The sequence below is a fragment of the Lontra canadensis genome, unplaced genomic scaffold (genome assembly GCF_010015895.1).
Source record: "Lontra canadensis isolate GAN:19392208 unplaced genomic scaffold, GSC_riverotter_1.0 scaffold2, whole genome shotgun sequence".
Taxonomy (NCBI): domain Eukaryota; kingdom Metazoa; phylum Chordata; class Mammalia; order Carnivora; family Mustelidae; genus Lontra; species Lontra canadensis.
Window position 1 is genome coordinate 20,332,284 of NW_022630996.1, and position 14,817 is coordinate 20,347,100.

The following is a 14,817-nucleotide window of genomic DNA, read 5'->3' on the forward strand; positions in this document are numbered from 1 at the left end:
ATTGTGAGTTTTTGTGTAAATTGATTGTTTTGGATTAAATACGTAGGAAGTGGGATTTTTGAGTCATCTGGTAAATGCATATTTACTTTTATAAGAGATGGCCAAACTTTCTTTCCACACTGGCTGAACCATGTTTCATCCCTATCTCTAATGTGAGAGTTCCAATAGTTCTGCATCCTTGTCAGAAGCTGGGATTGCCAGTCTCTTTTAATTTTGGTTAATTTATTTAAATGGAATGATACTGTGCCTTGCTTGTACAGCAAGTTGCTTGTTGGAGGCATCATGCTTCCTGATTTCAAAGTATATTCCAAAGCTATATAGTTCAAACAGTGTGATATTGGCAAAAAAACAGATACATAGATCAGTGCCACAAAATAGAAAGCCCAAAAACAAACCCACAATGGAGTTAAGAACATACCATCGAGAAAGGATAGTTTCCTTACTAAATTATGTTGAAAAAACTGAAAAGCCACATGCAAAAAAAATCAACCTTTATCTCACACCACATACAAAAATCAACTCAAAATAGGTTAAAGATTTAACTATAAGACCTGAAACTATAATACTATTAAAAGGAAATACAGGGAAAATCTTGTTGACCTTGACCTTAGCAGTGATTTTTTGGTCATGATAATAAAAGCAAAGGTGACAGAAGCAAAAATAGATGTGATTTATCAAATTGAAAATCTTTTACACAGAGAGGAAACAGTCAACAAAATGAAAGGTGACCTACAGGATGGGAAAAAATATTTGCAAACCATGTATCTGATGAGTTAATCCAAAAAAAAAAAGTCACTTATAACAACTCAACAGCAAAATAATTTTAACCCAGCTTAAAAATGGGCAAAAGAGGGGCACTTGTGTGGCTCAGTGGGTTATGCTTCTGCCTTCAGCTCAGGTTATGATCTCAGGGTCCTGGGATCGAGCCCCGTGTCAGGCTCTCTGCTTGGTGGGGAGCCTGCCTCCCCCACCTGCTGCTCTGCCTACTTGTGATCTCTCTCTCTGTCAAATAAATAAAAAAATCTTAATGAGCAAAAGACCTCAATAGACATTTTCTCGAAGAAGATGTAATGGCCAACATGAACATGAAAAAGTGCTTCACACCACTAATGTTTGGGAAATGCATACCCAAACCACAATGAAATATCCTCTTATACCTATAAGAATGGCTAGTATCAAAAAGACAAGAAATAACAACTGTTGGTAAAGATAGGGAGAAAAGGGAACGCTTGTATTATTCTGTTCTCTGAAATTTAAATTGGTACAGCCATTACAGAAAACAGTACAGAAGTTCCTCAAAAAAATAAAAATAGAATCACTATATGATATAGAATTTCAAGTTTTGAATATGGATCATTAAACCAATCCAAATTTAGTGTTAAGATAAATGAAATGAGAAAAACACTTAATTTAGCAGGCTTTTATTTATGTGTGAATCTAGCCTGTAAGATTAATGTAGCAGGACACCAAAAATCTAAATTCTTTTAAAAAATAATACAGATTTCTTAATATTTTGGCAGGATAAATGAATACTGCTTGAAATTTAAATTTTGTGTAGAATGGGAAGTTAAAGGAAATAAGACTAAGAGTTAACCAACTTTTTAATCTCATTCTAAGATAAGTTAGCCCTCAGTGCTTCTGTTGAATAATGTTTGGCCTGACTTTTGTAACTTTCTTTCTTTTTTTCTTTTTCTCTTTCTTTCTTTTTTTTTTTTTTTCTTTTACTACTTAGGTCCCTCCAGACCCATTGAAGTTTTATAAGAAGATTTATTTTTGCCACGGTTGCCAGCTCTATTTGCCTTCCACAGAGTTTGCCGTCTCATCCACCTTACACCGCATATACCGGTGTCGTCACTGTATTAACCTTGACAATGAGACTCGACAACGAGAATCATTTTTGAAGTACAAATGTCTACTTCAGCGGCTCTACTATTCAGAAGCTGATTATGAAGATGATTCCAAAATTGCTTTCCTGATCCAGGTATGATCAGTGCGGGTTGCCAGTCATGGATGAAATTTGTTCACTGATTTTACAGAAAAGATTCCTGCTTTCCCACAGAAACCTTTTAAAATAATTGTTTGGGGTGCCAGGGTGGCTCAGTGGGTTAAGCCTCTGCCTTCGGCTCGGGTCGTGATATCAGGGTCCTGGGACCGAGCCCCGCATTGGGCTCTCTGCTCAGCGGGGAGCCTGCTTCTCTCTCTCTCTGCCTGCCTCTCTGCCTACTTGTGATCTCTATCAAATAAATAAATGAAAATCTTTAAAATAATGGTTCTTTTCTTTATGCTTATACTTTGCGAAGCTTGCCCCTCTGGCAATTCTAAGTCTGAAGACCTCGGGATAAAAAACCATTTCAAGAATTTTAGCTACTATGGTTTAGATTAAAAAACAAAAAAAAGGTTTTTAAACAGTTACTTCATTCCCCCCCCCATTTTCCTTCTTTTTTCATTAAGACAACAAAGTCTTTTAATAACACTAAGGAAATTGCTTAATCCTTATCAAATCTCAATTTCTTCATTTGTAAAGTGGAAAAAAAAATGGCCTACAATAACCCTGAGGATAGGGTTAGGATAAGGATATTGGTGAATAATACATTTTGAGAAGCCCTGAATATCATATATACGTAAGGTAAAATTAGCATACTGGAGGAAATATATGCATCTTTCTCTGGGTTAAAGATGCAGTCTCTCTGATTGTGAAACTAATAATGTAGCTTGGGCAGAGTGAGCAGAGATTTGGTGAAAAATTAGAAGATATGGGGCACCTGGGTGGCTCAGTGGGTTAAAGCCTCTATCTTCGGCTCAGGTCATGATCTCAGGGTCCTGGAATAGAGCCCCGCATCAGGCCCTCTGCTCAGCAGGGAGCCTGCTTCCCCCGCCCTCTCTCAGTCTGCCTCTCTGCCTACTTATGATCTCTGTCAAATAAATAAATAAATAAACTCTTTAAAAAAATTAGAAGATATAAGAAGCACTAAAAACTTCATGAATAAAGTTTCTCTTTTAAAAATATGCTCAATATGATTATTTCCTCAAGTAATAGAATAATCTTAAAGAATTGTTATGTTTAGAAGAAAACATTATTTTTCAAACTTGTGTTGATATGCAGCTACAAGATATTCAGTACCTGGTAGAGAACATCTGGGCATCGCAGTCAGTGCTTAGCGCCTGGAAGGATCTCAATGATCTGGTCATGGTCAGGTGGGATAAGTCCTTGGAATGGTCCCCCTGGAACTGCATTCTTCTTACCAAAGACGAAGGTGTTGCTCATCTCAAGCTAACAAGTATTGAAGAGGTAAGAAAGTGGAAATTTATTTGAGGAATTAATTTGATCAGTGAAAATATTAGAGTGTAACCTTTTACTACATTCCATGCATAATTTTCATACTTCCATTGGATGAAGAAACAAAGAACGAATAACAGTAACAAAATGTGTGGATGGTATTGATGGCTATGATTAAAATTAAAAGGATGCTAAGGCATAGAAAAGGACAAGATAAGAGATCTGAACATCTTGCAAGTATCTAAACTTAGTTCCCCTCTCTGCTAATAATAACAAGTTCAAGAGTGTCATTCCATGGTAAATTCCATGAGTACAGGGAATTTTATTTAGCTTATTCATGTCTGTCTCTCTAATAAACTACACCAGTGCCTGTCACACGTTAGGAGTTTTAGTAAGTATTTGCTGAATGAATAAATTAAATACCAGATAGATATTATATAACCTAGAATCTGCCCTTCTTTGATTAACCATCATGAGTCTGTCTAAAAAGCACACTAAATTCTCAAATTTTGCTCATAATCTTGTGCTCTAAATGGGAATCATAGTGAGGGGTATGGTTCTGAGACTCCATTTTTTATTTTCTCCCAACTAACTTGGAGTGAGGAAAGCACTGTAAAAATTCAATACCATTTAATTTTAGTTACTTACAAGATGCATTCCATAAAACCTTTTGATGAGCAGAATTGAGTTCATCAGAGATTCACTTACACCTAGCAAACATAGGATCCCAACAGCTGATACTGATTCTCTACCTTCTATTGATTAAATTTCTATACTATTAATTTCATGCAAAATATCAGTTAAGAGAAAATAAAGAAATGACTTCAAATTTAATAGTCATTTTGAATGGTGCTATTCCCTGCTTCTGTTTTTACTGGGGAGGCAGAAGGTATAAAGAGGAGAAACTAGTTAAATCTTTAGCTTTTTTGAATATTTTCTAGGAGAAGCCAGGCTCAGAAAAAGGGATTGAAAGAAAAAACAGCATGAAACTGAAACTGTGTTAAATATTATATTTAGTAAACTAAACTGCTTCATAAATATTTAATCACAGAAAGCATAGCCAACACTACAATATTATTTCATCTAGGACCCGTAGTGGGATTGAAGTTCATTCCCAAAGCTGATATTACTGCTTCAACTAATCCATGCACTCCTTTTGTGTATTTAATCAAATTACTGCAGTACCAAATTAAATGTTCTATTCACATGCATTTCTGATTTCAGGATGACGATCTTACTGAATTTCTATAAATAGAGCTAAGGTTCTCAACAAAACAAACTAAAAAAAAAAAAACCCAGTAACAACATCTTTTTATGGTTTTGGCCTAATGTAATCGGTTAAGTATTAATATTCAGCCTCATTAAAGAATAGTTTATGTCTTGCCACAAGTTAAAGCATTTCTAGGATTTCCTTAATACCCATAGATATTTGCTTTCTCAGTAAGTAAAAAAATGCTCAAAATTTAAAATAATCTTGGCTCCCTGAAATCATGACACAAGTTATAGGAAAAGCCTGGAAAAAGGCTTCTGTTCTCTGAATGTAAATGATGCAGAGCAGTTTCTTGTGTGCACATTGGTCAAAGTAGGAACAATAGTGAATTTAAAGTCAGGAGACCTGACCCAGTATTTCCCCATTTCTGTCGCTCGTAATCTATAGGACCTTAAGACCTACTTCTTTGCATCATAAATTTTTGTGAAGGTTAGCTAAATGCATGCAATCAATACAGAGGATCAGAGCAGCCCTGGTTGAATTCTGGCTCTATCACTTAGGAGCTGGGAGAAGTCGAGCAAATTTGCTCATGTCTCGGGGCCTTAGTTCCCTCATCTGTCAAAAGGGGATAATGTGAAAAGGGGATAATATATACTGGATATCTTTCCATATTATATTACTCTTTAAAAGTTGCTTATTGTTCCTTTGCTTGTATGTACCATAATATTCTTATCTTACCTTTAATGATTACATTTTTGTTCTGTGAAGGTGCTTTGAAAAACTTTTAAGTTCTGTACACATGTAATTTAGTGTTGCATATCAGAAATGTGTTAGTTTTCTTAATGAAGTAAGGACTAAGAAGTGGTAGAACACAGATTAGTGCAAGGGATGAGTATTTTACCCTGATATATGTGTCTGTAGAGAGGAAAATTAAAAATAGGCCCAGGGAACTCCTACATAATAATCTCTGCCAGAATATTGTATGCTTTGGCTCCTTTTCTCCAGGCTTTTTTTTACCTTTGTTTTGACATGATAGAGGGATCTTTAGTGAGGGATGTCTTACTATTAGAAAACAAATTTTAGGAGGAGGTACAAGTTGTATTTGTGATTTGATTGAAAAGAAGTGTCGATTAAGATTAATAAAGGAAATAGATGGTATTTATTAATTCAATTAGAATTTTCTTTTGAATGTGCCTGCCCCGTACTGTGCTAGGTGCTTGGAGTAAAACAAGGATGTGTATGGATACAAGTCTTCATTGTTTCGGCTGTATCCAAGTTTGGTTGCAAAGAACAGACTAAGCAATTGATAATGACTTAATCAAATGGGAAGTTGGTTTCCATCAAGCAAGAAGTCCAGAGGTTGGCAGTCTGGGGTCCAGATGGTGGCTCCATAGTGCTCTCAGAAACCCAGGCCCTCTGACCTTTTCTTCAGCTCGGTTTAACACTTGACTTTCATTCTCATGCTTGTGGACTCTTAGGGATGAAATAGTTAAATCATCTCCTGCATTCTCTTAAAAAAACTTTCTTGTACGCTTTGTCCAATGGCTTCTGTTATATGTATGTATGTATGTATGTATGTATATACATACATATGTATGTATGTATGTATGTATATACATACATACGTATGTATAATGGCCGGAAACTTGTCACATGCCCGCCCCTAGCTGGAATAAAGGCTGGGAAAGCTGAGCACAATACAAGATCAGGCCTCCAAATACCAGGGGAAGAGAGAGTGGATGTGGGGCTGGCAGCAAGCACTCTGCGGCTCTCATTAGAAAATGGATGGTCATATACAGTGGCAATGCTGCATAACAAAAAACTTTCAAAGTACTGTTCTAGCTGTGGAGAGACAAGAAGCATAAACATTAATAAAGAATTAAAGTGGAAAGGTACAGAGGCTTGATAAAGGCAGAAAGGTTATTTTCTGTTTAGAAAACAGAAAATGGACTCATGAAGTAGGAATTCAAGGTGGTAAAAAGGGGTACAAAGAGAAGTTTATACTGTCAGAATACCATCATAATCTTTGTTTTGGACCCTGGAGATTGGGAGATAAGTACCAATTTTAGAAAAAATAACTTGGGCAAAAGTTGGTAATTTAACCAGTGTTGAAGTAGACTTAAAGAGAGAATCAAGGTGACAAAATCGTTCATTCAAATATATTGATTTTGGATGGTGTTGAAAGACACTTATATAAAAAAGACCCAGTCTGAACCCTCAAGGAGTATTCCTTTTAATGTAGGGACTCTCAAGCAAATAGTGAAATTGAAGGCAGAATGAACTAATTATTACAATTAAAATTCGTAAAAGTACTTGCAAGTAAGAAGAAGGAGGGATTAGTTTGGACTCAGAGGTCAGAGGGATTCAGAAAAGGCTTCAGGGTTAGAGCAGCATAGCAGCTGAGCCCTGAAAGGTGGTAGACAAAGTAGGAAGCAATGTTCTCTGGGCTGAGAGGACAGATGAGCAAGGGCACCAAGATATGAAAGAGTTTTTATTTTTTTTGTTTGCCAAAATATATCTGTGACATTTAATAGAATTTGATTTTCTTTTCTTTTCAGGGATATGAACCCTTGTTTATTCACAAGATCAAACACAAACATATCCTGGCTAAGAACTATTTTTCTCAAATTCCAGTGCTGGCTTCATATTTACTTGGTGATGGTGAGATAGATGAGATCCAAAAGAAATATCACTCAGAAACAACTCCTAAGATTATAGTGTCCCAGAGGCCTAGTCCCTAGAAGATCCAGGAGTATTTGATGATCAGCATTTTTGTCCACTGCTAATAGAGGAATACAGAGGCTGTACAATATGGAAATAGAATTTTATCTTTTTATTGATTTTAGTTGTTTTTTGTTTCTCGTAGTATGATAAGTTTATGAAGACAAAACATCCTTATATAAATGTTTTATTATTAGACATTTAGTGAAAATTGAAATACAGTTTAGTTCCTGAAAGTAATATTTTAAAGTAAAGAGAACATTTTATTTTTCATATTTTCACAATTAAAATTTTTAGAAATTTCAGCTTTTCAACAAACAAAAGCTAGGTTTAACTTTTGACTCAAGTAATTTAAGTTAAATGTAGTTGTGGAATAGTCAGTATATAGATGGGAGGAAACATAAAATTCTCTTTCTTAAAAATCTTTGCAGGTGGGATAAAAGACACTATATTTAAATACAACAATTTGAATCTTCACTTTTTATTTTCGACTTTTACCTTCCATGCTTCCTAAAATCCCAGTAAAACAACTGGAATTATTTCTAAATAAACAAACAAATGCATTCCATGCTGGAAAGCAGGGTAAACAGTAGAACTATCTTTTACCCTATTGGCAGAAAACTTGCAATGGGAATGACGACATTCTGGAGGAAGGATAAACTTGGTTAAGTTAACTGTAACAGTGTCATTCCTCAGTAAGACAAAGAAATAACCTTGACTACATGCATGTCAGAGACCTACAGTGATGAATAGTGTGTGTGTGTGTGTGTGTGTGTGTGTGTGTGTGTGTGTCTTAAGAAATTGACACTCAAAATAGGAAAATTCAAGGAGGTTGTATTTACAAAGGGAGTTATTATAAAGTGTGGGCAGTATTTAGGGAAACTAAAGGAATAGTGCAGGAACTCAGGGCTAGTATGAGATACAGGCTATCTCGACCCCTCATCTTAAATGAACATGCAGAGGAAGAGGTCTGAGAATGCTCAGTGTAAAGAAGGTAGTTGAGAGGATCAGAAGCCAACTGTCATGGGATAGTCAGCCCTAGGTGATCTCATGAACTGGAGAAATAAATACTCCGATTTCATACTTCTCCCTTTCTCTAGTCTCCTGCTTGCTTTCCCCATTAGTAGAACCCAGAAGGAAAGCAGGAGAAATAGACTTCTGTTGGCATAATTCATGCAGTTTCAGGGAAAAGAGTGGAGTAGATAATGGGGATGGTGGATCTAGACGGCTAAATAGAAGATACCTTCTTAGTATGAATTTAGAGTGAAGCTCTATAACTCAGGTAGCGGTATTTCACACACAACACACACACACACACACACACACACGTGTGCATGCATGTGTGTGCCTGTGCATGCGCATATGGCATAATTTGAGAGTGAGGGGTGAGGGGAGAATTTTTTTCCTGATTCCCATCAGTAGTTAATGAGCTGTTCTCTTCAGTTTAGTGCTCAAGGAATTCAATCTAAATATTAATATCTGTTCTACATATATATTTGCCAATATTTCAGCAATATATTTTCTAGGACATCTACAATTATTTTTTTTTTTTGTGGCAAAAGCATGGCACATGGTGATTGTTCTTAAGGAAATAAACATCAAAGAGGGAAGTGCTATAATGAGTTATTTTCAGGTTTCCATGGACAATTCAGACATTCTGGAACTTTCTCAATGGTAAATTACAGATAGGGTTAGACTGGAGACCACTCTGATCACTGATAAATAGGTAACAATTTAACACAGAGAACAGTGGGTTTACACAGGAATGTAAATGACCAGATTTTCATTAGACAGTGTACAGGAACATGCTATCTTAGAAAAAAAGGCTGGGGAGGCAAGCATCAGGGGAGAAATATTCAGATAGGGGCAAATAAGCATCTTTGGGAATTCCACTGTTCACCCTAGGGATGAAGCAACTGACCAGATAGCATTTGCTGTTTGTATGGAAGATTTGTGGAATGCAACCGAGAGGGGTAGACCAGCTAGAGCAATTGAATATAGGAAAGGGGCAGTACCTATAGAACTGGGAGAATAACCACTAAGGGGGAAAACAACTAAGAACAGACAGGCTTTCCCAAACATTCTGTTAAGCACTTTTCAGTCCTTCTGGAACTACAGTTCTCAATTTAGACAGCTATCTGAAAATCCAAAGCAGAAGGGGCTAGAAGACGTATCTGGTTAGAGAGCGTATCTGGTTAGAGAGCTGTCAGTGGGGTGGGGGTGGGGGGAGTCAGGTGGCTATCCACTAAAATCCTAATGCTAGCATACTGGAAAGCAACAGCTCATTTAGCAGTTGGTTCTCCTGCCTTCATAGTATCTGCATTCCTCTAGTTTATGACCTGATGATACTTCCCTTGGCCCACTAACAAGTGAAACTATAGCAGGTGTTTCCATCTTTCTCCTTCATGAGGACTGTATTATATAGATAGATGCCTAAATAATATAATAGGACAGAATTTTATATCTGCAAATTTTAAAAACAAGCTGATGAAGAATAGTCACTAGATAGCAAAAATCAAACAGGGACCCTCTGAGGAATGAGAACAAATATTCGTTTATCAAATCTCTTGATTTGATCCCAATGGGGCAATGACAACATTAATGATATTTGATAGCACTTTTTGTCCTTTGGGCAAAAAATGGTACTGGGAAAAATAGCTATTACACAGGATAAACAATTGCTTAATTTAATTAATTGCTTAATTAAAAACAACACATAGATGGCAATGAACAGCAGATTTGGTACTTTAAAGATGAATCTAAAATAGAGATTTGATGGATTAGCTCAAAATACTTCCCTAGAATTTAGAGGAAAAGGACAAAGTAATGAAGTAGATGAGCAAAAATAGTAAGTTTAATAATCTTGTTGTATCTACACTAAAGATAACATGAGCCTAGAATGGAATTAAAAAGGAGGAACCTTAGCAAATTGAGATTTAAAGCCAATTTTCCTAAGCTAAAAAGATATATAACTTTAGCTGTGTAAAGAATCTACCAAGTACTGGGAAAATTAATATAGAGACACATATAAAAAAGCACAATCTCATGGTATTTCTGAATTTCAAGAATATTGGACAAATTCTATAAGCATTCTAGTTAGAGGGGAAAAGTTAGCCACGAGAAAATAAAATCAATAGCATCGTAGATTTTTCTTTTCCAACACTAAATGCCAGAAGGGAGGAACATTTCTACTGAAGGATTTTGAATTTTGAGGGTTAAAAAAAAATGGCCCAAGAATTTTACTTCATGTTTATGAAGGCAGAAGAAAGACATTGTTAAGCAGGAAGCATATCATGAATCTCTGCCTTCCCATTCTGTATTCCAGCTCACCTTAAAACTGTGGCAGAAGGGTATGGGCATGATATCGTAAATGAGAAATGATAGTGAGCCCTACCACCTCAAGATCCTTTCTAAATGATCATTTGTGTGATTATGAAACAATGTGATGAACAAAAGTAATTCCTCAAGTAAAAATCTACACTATCAAAAAAAATCATTCTATAAAAATAATACCCTATTCCAATAAAATATCTACTACTGGAGAGTTCAGAGGGATGAAATTTTTCCAAGTCTTTTTAGTTGGAGAAGTGTCAACAGATAGGTAAGAAAGTAGATATTCAAATATTTAGTTTAAAAATTTAAAGGCAACTGGTAGCAGAATGAGGATGGAATTATAAACACATTTCTAGAGAGAAAAAGGAAACAACAAATTTGAGAACTATTGTGAAATAAAGGGTTTCGGTTTTTGCTTTCTAAACTTAGCAGGAAGTACATAGTAGAGAAAACTGGGTTAGAAATATCACAGTGCATAAATTCAGATAGGTTAAAGTTCTCAAGTAAAGGATAGTTATTATCATATCAAAAGTGTGAACTAAATGCTGTGTACCAGATATATACCCTGAATGAAATGACCTATAAAGGTTAAAAGTATGATATTTAGTAAAATTGTGATAGTCACATGCAAGCAGACACCAAAATTTTGGTAATGTTAATTTCAAGGATGAAACTGAGAAGAAAAGGAGAGAAATGGGAGTTACTTTATATTGATAAATTATTATTCACAATATAAATTACTAATCTCTGTTAAATACAAAAATAAGTTTTTAAAAAGTCACTTGAAAAACCATTCTCCATAGGCTTCTTGCACTTCTGCTTATCTTTGGAGCAGAGATAGTAGTTCTTCTTTTCTGGTTTATTTTGAAGGTTGTTTGTATAGTAATCAGTCTTGGAAGATAGGGATAGTATTTACTGTTCACTATAGAAGAGTCAGAGTTTCTAAGCCCAGGATTTCTACCCTGTAATGTGTGTGCATGTGTCATCCAGACTTTGTATCATCCTGGGGGAATTAGGGCAAAATGCTGATATTCTGGCTGCTGTATTTCTGTGAACAATAAATTGTGCTTCATCTCTGACCCAGGAGTCTCGTGTCGTCCCCTGTCATCTATGACATTCTGGCAGCCAAACTTGTTAGCTTGTGTTTGGGTAGCATTTCAGACCCTTAGCAGTTCTTGACCCAGATAACCTTAAAAATGAAAAAAAAGAGAAGTGACTCAAGAGGTAGAAAATGTGTCTTTGCTCTTTCCAGGAGCACTGGGTGACTGATTGCAATTCTCCACTCTCTCGAAAGGAGGCAGGGTTATATAATATGCTTTGCCCAAAGTGTAATGCGAGTAAAATTGTCCTGTGTTACAACTGAGCATCGAAAGATCAAAAAATTCAAATTCTATAGATACTCTTCTTCTAAGGAATAGAAAAAGTGAATACTCCCCAACTCACGCGACCAATACATCATTGATCAAACTTGGACAAGGCTAGCACAAGAAAGAAATTGATAGGCCAACTTCATGATGAAGATAGATGCAAAAATCCTAAACAAAGTATTAGCGAATCAAATTTAAAAACACGAAAAGATGAAATAACATGGCTTTTGCTGGACATTCTTCATTTACTTCTTCAGATCTACCTTCTACCCTTCCCCTCTCTGCTCTGTGCCCAGAGAGCGGCTCTTTGTGCATTGTGTCAGTAAGTATGTGACGTCTTCCAGTTGCTTTTGGCCAATGAGAAGCACCAGCAGGACATTTGAGGTCTGAAAGACAGGCAGAGGTTGGGTGTTTATTCCCCTGGCTTCTCCTATCTTTTTGATCTGTTGTTGTCAGTGACTGCATTTATGTGCCTAAGACCATATCTCTGGTTGGGTGGTCAGCCCTTGTGCACTATAGCTCTTTTTGAATTCTGAGCTTCATTCTTTCTTTTTACTCCTTCAGCATATGGGTATTGTTTTCTTTTGTAGTGAGGTTTAAGGTGCTTCCGTTTTTCATTTTGATTTCCTTAAACAGTGCCCTTGACTTCATAAACAACCTTTTTCTAAATACTTCTCAAATTAACCAGTTTACATGTACCTGCTGGACCCTGACAAGAACAGTAATTGATACCAGGAATGATCCCCACAAACAGACTTTAAAATGGAATCCGGACTTCGGCTGCTCACATATTTGAAGAACATATGGATAACCTCCTTGCCAGGGGAAATAGGACACTTGTGATAGGCAGCATGTGGTAGCATCATGATTACTCAAAATACCACAAGTGGTGGCATAGAATGGGGTGCGAGGGGAGGATAAGCACAGCGAGATCAAATGGCTGAGCCAAGTAGTCACTTTGATGACAAAGATTGTGCCATAGGATGGCATTTCATACACCAGAAAGGGTTCATGAGGAAAACAATAAACTGAAAGCCTTGAAGGTCCAACACAAGGCCCAGAGAGAAATTCAGAAAGCCTTTATGGCAACTCTACAGAAATTACTTACCTCCTGTGTTTACATGGCAGGATGTGGCTAAGGATTAAGTCTAGAGCCAGGTGTAAGGCTTACAGAGTTGTATTGTCAATTAAGTGTGCACCCCAGCTAAATCTCATGCTAAGGTAAGGATAGTAGTGAGGAAGAATGAACAAGGTATGTTCTGGTATGAGTTAGCCTATATACTGAAAGAGTTGTAGGATTGTGTCAGTGTTTTTTTTTTTTTTTTAAGATTTTTTTTAAAATTTATTTATTTGACAGGGACAGATCACAAGTAGGCAGAGAGGCAGGCAGAGAGAGAGAGAGGGAAGCAGGCTCCCCGCTGAGCAGAGTGCCCGATATGGGACTCGATCCCAGGACCCTGAGATCATGACCCGAGCCGAAGGCAATGGCTTAACCCACTGAGCCACCCAGGTGCCCCTTGTGTCAGTTTTTAATCAAGAGTCAGGGGAGTATGTGTAAGAGATTATTCTAAGGCTATTAGACCAAAAAAGACAAGACAAAAGATTGTATCAAGCCAAATTCATGTGCTTGCCTAGAATTCAGGATTTTTTGTGTTGGTTTAAGGCCCTGTGAATTGCTAGATGTGTTAACTGAAGCCTGGCCTCAAAATAGCAAATATCAATGAGCTCAAAATGCAAGAATTTCCCTGGAAAACATTACTCAGGAAAATGGATTGTTGGGGTGGCTCCATTATGTGTGAGTTACTCAGACACCTCTTACAGGTGTCAACACTCCACAAGAGGATCTTCACCAAGGCATTAAGAAATGCAGTCATAAGTGGATTACCAGCATACTCTGTGGTAAAAAGCTCTGTGGTAGCTGTTCCCTCTAGGCTGGAGATGACAGCGGGCATGCTGTACTGGAATGTGATAACCCAATTTGATGGGAACAATGGGATCCCTAATGCTAAAAGCCAACTGGTATAGTTTAATCATCAGAGAAAAAGAGAACAGAGTTATAATAAAAAGCCCTAGGAGCCAAGTGATTTGACCCTATGGGGATTTATAACAATGATTAAATGATAATCAGATCCGTGGGAATGAAATGGACAGCTGTATTTGTTTCCTAGGGCTCCTATAACAAATTACAACAAATTAGATGGCTTAATACAACAAGAATTTATTCTCTCGCATTTCTGGAGGCCAGAAGTCTGAAATCAAGGTGTTGGCAGTGCCAACTCGCTCTGGATGCTATGTGAGAGAATCTTTTCTTGCTTCTCCCAGCTTCTGGTGGCTCCAGGAATTTCTTGGCTTCTTTGACTGTATTATTATTCCAGTCTCTGCCCTAATGGTCACACCTGGCCTCCTTATTTTTATGTGTCTTTCTTCTACTCTTCCTTCTCTTATGAGGATACTTATCACTGAGTGAATCACTAAGTGACTAAAAAAATTACTAAAAAAATGCCCATAATAAACTGTGTGTTATCAGATTCACCCAGTCATAAAGTCAAATGTACACAGCATCATTTCATTGTAAAGTGGGAATTGTATACCCAAGAATGCCCTTGCAGGTTTGGAAGTTACAAGTAAACCACAGGAAGCAGATACTTCAGTCTCCTGTGGTATATGCTCCTACTGCTTTTCCACTTACCCCTCAACAAACAACTGTGGCTCATGGAGAGTTCCCTATGGTCACTTAAATGGAAGAAAAGAAAAGAACTGGTTTGCAGAGGATCTGCACACCATAGTGTCAACTGATGGTCTGGTTTAGGGAAAGTTCTGCACATATGCTTCCACTGGATTACAGCTGCACTTTGGAAGGCCAAGGAAGACACGGATAAAGAATTCTCTCCGAAGGAAGACTTTCCAGT

The 14,817-nt window shown here is 36.9% G+C and overlaps 1 protein-coding gene across 2 annotated transcripts in view; it reads left to right on the plus strand.

Annotated features, from left to right (window-relative positions):
* The window catches only part of IQUB (IQ motif and ubiquitin domain containing), a 45,318-nt gene extending 37,812 nt beyond the window's left edge, over window positions 1–7,506 (plus strand). For both annotated transcript variants that reach the window (XM_032870248.1, XM_032870258.1), the window contains 3 exons: window positions 1,733–1,981; window positions 3,104–3,289; window positions 7,046–7,506. In XM_032870248.1, the coding sequence (XP_032726139.1) occupies window positions 1,733–1,981; window positions 3,104–3,289; window positions 7,046–7,228 (618 nt within the window). In that variant the 3' untranslated portion in view covers window positions 7,229–7,506. The remainder of the gene's footprint in view (window positions 1–1,732; window positions 1,982–3,103; window positions 3,290–7,045) is intronic.
* The last annotated feature ends 7,311 nt before the right edge of the window (window positions 7,507–14,817 follow it).